General features: G+C 51.9%; 1 protein-coding gene across 1 annotated transcript; it reads left to right on the top strand.

Moving 5' to 3' along the window:
• Positions 1-210: 210 nt before the first annotated feature.
• LOC128312005 (uncharacterized) lies at positions 211-1,624 on the top strand. Its single transcript, XM_053204256.1, has one exon. It carries the CDS (start codon positions 571-573, stop codon positions 1,225-1,227), a length of 657 nt encoding a protein of 218 aa, XP_053060231.1. The 5' UTR covers positions 211-570; the 3' UTR covers positions 1,228-1,624.
• Positions 1,625-3,738: the final 2,114 nt, after the last annotated feature.

The raw sequence follows: 3,738 nt of genomic DNA, 5'->3' as shown, positions 1-3,738 counted from the left end.
TGTTTTGTCTTGCACTGTCCTCACCTGGGAGCTGGGGACTGCCTCAGCAAAGGGGCTTTGCGTTCTCACCCCCGAGGCTGGAGGCTTGATGTGGGGTGTCTCTACGGGAGAAGAAATAACAGCCCTGTATTGTCTCCTTCAGCGCTGTTGTAAGGACCAAAAATCAAGCAAAGAAAACCGCCCTGACAGTTAGAGACCAGAATCTCTGTGCAGTTTCCCATTTTCTCCTTCAATATGAAACCTTTGAATGTAAACATCATCCTGTGGTCTTCAAAATGATCATTTTTATTGGCCGAAGGATCATGAAGGACTCAAGTGTATTTACTAGATCATCCCCCTACTGTTCTAAATTGAGTGTGTTTACCTTTTCTTGAACTACAAACAACCCTGTGAGTAGCACCCTTACGTGTTCAAATTTTGCTTTGCTTTTTAAGAATTATTTCATTAGGATAAATAACTAGTCAAAGTGCGTAAGGGGCCCTTATGGTTCTGGGTGTGTTTTGTCAAAGTGCTGTTTCCCAAATGGTTGGCCCTGGTGACACGTAGGTGCATATAGAATCACTACGTCTTATGCCAAGAAGGGTCTACTCCGGCTACCGCATCGTTCGAAATGCACCAAATTTGAAAGACGGCAGAGCAGTTTGGGGGCAGCTGCCTGTGGCAGACGCAGAGATGCAGATCTTTGTGGAGACCCCGACGGGCAGGACCATCGCCCTCAAGGTTGAGCGCAGGGCCACCACTGAGGATGTCAAAGCCAACGTCCAAGGCAAAGAGGGCATCCCGCCTGACCAGCAGCATCTGATTTTTGTGGACAGACAACTGGAAGATGGCCACGCTCTGGCAGACTGCACTACCACAAAGCGTCCACCCTGTGCTTGGCGCGCCTGTGGGGTGGCATCGTCTCCGTCGTCAACATCATCTCCGGCGTCACCGTCATCTCTGCCAGCTGGCCCAGAAATGCAACTGCGACAAGAGGATCTGTCACAGGTCTTATGCTCACCTGCACCCCCGCGCTGTCTACTGCCTCAGGAAGTGCAGCCACACCGACAACCTGCCGGCTCCCACCTCCCAGAAGAAGGTCAAACAAGGGCCTTCCATCCGCTCTTCCTTGGCCGGCAAGGTGGTCTCCTGCATGAGTCCCAAGGCCCTGGAGCCTCAGTTTCCCTTTCGTTGAAAAACAACAGCAACAAATGCACCAAGTTCGAGGCTGGTCCTGACAAAAGATAAAAGGAGGCATGGATATTTGTTTGCCGGTTTAAAAAATGACCCACTTGGCAATATTGTAGATCTAGTTGACAGCTCGCTTAGCTGGACAGCTTCAAAATTATTTGTTTCTTGACGTATGTTTTGAAAGGTGGGAGAATTCAGACAAAATGAGCCTTTGTTTGTAGTCAACATTTCATAAGGTATTTGCTTTGCACATTTAAAATGCTTGCGTGGGGCACCTGGGTGGCTCTGTTGGTTAAGTGTCTAATTCTCGATGGCGGCTCAGGTCAGGATCTCACGGTTGTGAGATCGAGCCCCACGTCAGGCGCTGCCCTGACTGGGGAGACTGCTTGAGAGTCTCTCTCTCTCTGCACACCCCCTTCCCTGCCCCACACACTCCCTCTTTCTCTAAAATTAAATGAAGATGCTTAAAAAATGCTCCCACACTGTGCTAGTTTTGCCACATCATCTCCACCATTTGGGCACTTTTATTTTAATTGTTTCTCCCTGAAACAAATAAATGTTCCTCTAACTACCAAATCTGCAGCTCCGGGCCTGTGAGACCCGTTTGTAAGGCAGGGAAGGAAGAGGCAATGCAATGTATGTGCCCCTCCTGGAACCAGCTAATAGCCATATGCTCCACTTACTAAGAATTTGCTCTCTGCCAGGCACTTTCTTGTGTTATCTCAGTTAACCTTTGATTCTCTTAGATTGGTACCACTTCCCCACTTTACACATGAGGAAACAAAGACACAGTTCCTAGGGATATAGACATTATGGATGTAGCAGGTAGACTGAGAACAAGGATAGGACTGATGTTAAGAGGCAAGGGTCCTGCTCCCAGCTCTGTCCCCACCTCTAGCTTATCATTCAATCCTTCTGGACCTTGTCTCTGCCCAGGGGGAGGCTGAGGGCCAGGGATGGGCACCATCATTCGGGTTCTTCACATCCCATTGCTGGGTCCCCTGGACCCCTGGGAGGACAAGTACTGCCTTTTCTTTCTCCGAATCGCACACGAGGGCAGTCATGATCTCCAGGCTCAGCCAAGCATGGACAGGCCACCCCGTTCAGCCTGCAGTGGGTTGGCACACGCTGTGTTTACAGGGTTTTCATTGCTCACTCAGGAACTCCAAAATTCAAGTTTGCCCTTTTCTTCATTCTCCAAACAGGTTTTGAACATGGACTGAACTCTGATGGCGCTGGCCTTGGGGCCAAGGAGCCCGCTGCACTCCGCCTTGTGACACCAGCGAGGGGCTTGGGTAGGTCACTTCTGCGGCCTCTGACCGCAGTTTCCTCATCTGTAAAATGACTGGCTCAGAGGGTTGTTGTGAGGCTTGAGTGAGGCGAAGGGTGTGACTGAGACCCCACAAGAGGCGCTCCGGGTGCTCTCTGGCTATGACTCATGTGCATGCTGGGGAGTTGGCCTGACACTGACACCGACACCCAAAACAGACCGGCGGGGGGGGGGGGGGGGGGGGGAAAGTGTTAGACAGGGAGGGGAGGGGGTAAGCTTTCCCTGAGCGTCGGCGGGCGCGGTTCTGGGAGGTGCCGGAAGGGCTAGTGTTTGCACCAAAAGAAACTCAAGTTCTGTTGAGTGATCCAGCTGCTGTCTGCAGCCGGAACTTCCATTTAGAACCTGGACGGAAGACTTAGGGAGACTCCACACGCCCAGAGGGGACGCCCCCAGCACACCTTGGGGGACTCTGCCCACCCTCTCTGTCCAATGACAGACGCACTTCACTCATTAGTTTGATAAATATGTATCGTTCATCTGATATGTGCAGGCATTGCTCTTGGTACTAGGGATATGTCAGTGAACAAACAAATCCCATGCTCTCAGAGCTTACATGCTGGTGGAGAATAGAGGGAAACTGGACGATAAACAAAAACTAAAGATATCAGATTGGGGGTGAGTGCGAAGGGGATAAATAAGGCAGGATGAGGGGCATAGGAAATGGTTGGTGGGATACGGTCAGGGAAGTCTGCAAAGGGCTGATCTGAGAGTGCGATCTGTAGGAAGTGAGGGTGCAGACTTTGGGGATGGGGAAGAGAGTGCCAGGCAGGGGTCCAGCAGGAGCAGGAGCCCTCTTGACAGCATATAAGGCATCAAGGACTCCAGGGAAGTGGGAGAAGTGAGGGAGTGCAGGCAGAGGCAATTGTGTGGGCTGTGTGGACTGGGGTGGGGCTCCGGTGTGACCCCCAGGGACACAGGAACCCTGGGCGGCTTCTCAGAGGAGTGCCACCATACTCTGGCTGCCTGTAAGAGGCCCCAGGCAGGGTCAGGTGGTCAGGAAGCCACCGCAGAGATGATGGAATTTGGACCAGGGTGGACGCAGTGGAGGCGATCCTACGTGGGCATAAAGGTAGAGCCAGAGTTTGTTGAGCCAGAATCTGCCCCCCAAGCCCCTCCTGGGGATGCAAGTTCCCCAGTGGCCTCACCAACTACCACCCAGGAGTCTCCTCATTCCGCAGGTGATTGCAGAAATAAGACTCTAAAGACTTGCTCCCTCCCCTCCCAATAAAACTAAATGT

Source organism: Acinonyx jubatus, chromosome D4 (genome assembly GCF_027475565.1).
Source record: "Acinonyx jubatus isolate Ajub_Pintada_27869175 chromosome D4, VMU_Ajub_asm_v1.0, whole genome shotgun sequence".
NCBI classification, from domain to species: domain Eukaryota; kingdom Metazoa; phylum Chordata; class Mammalia; order Carnivora; family Felidae; genus Acinonyx; species Acinonyx jubatus.
Note: the sequence above shows the minus strand (reverse complement) of the source record. Positions and strands in the feature narration are given on the sequence as shown.

Bases quoted from the DNA above. Each gene is read 5' to 3' on its own strand.
- LOC128312005 (XM_053204256.1), top strand. From the start codon at position 571: ATGCCAAGAAGGGTCTACTCCGGCTACCGCATCGTTCGAAATGCACCA.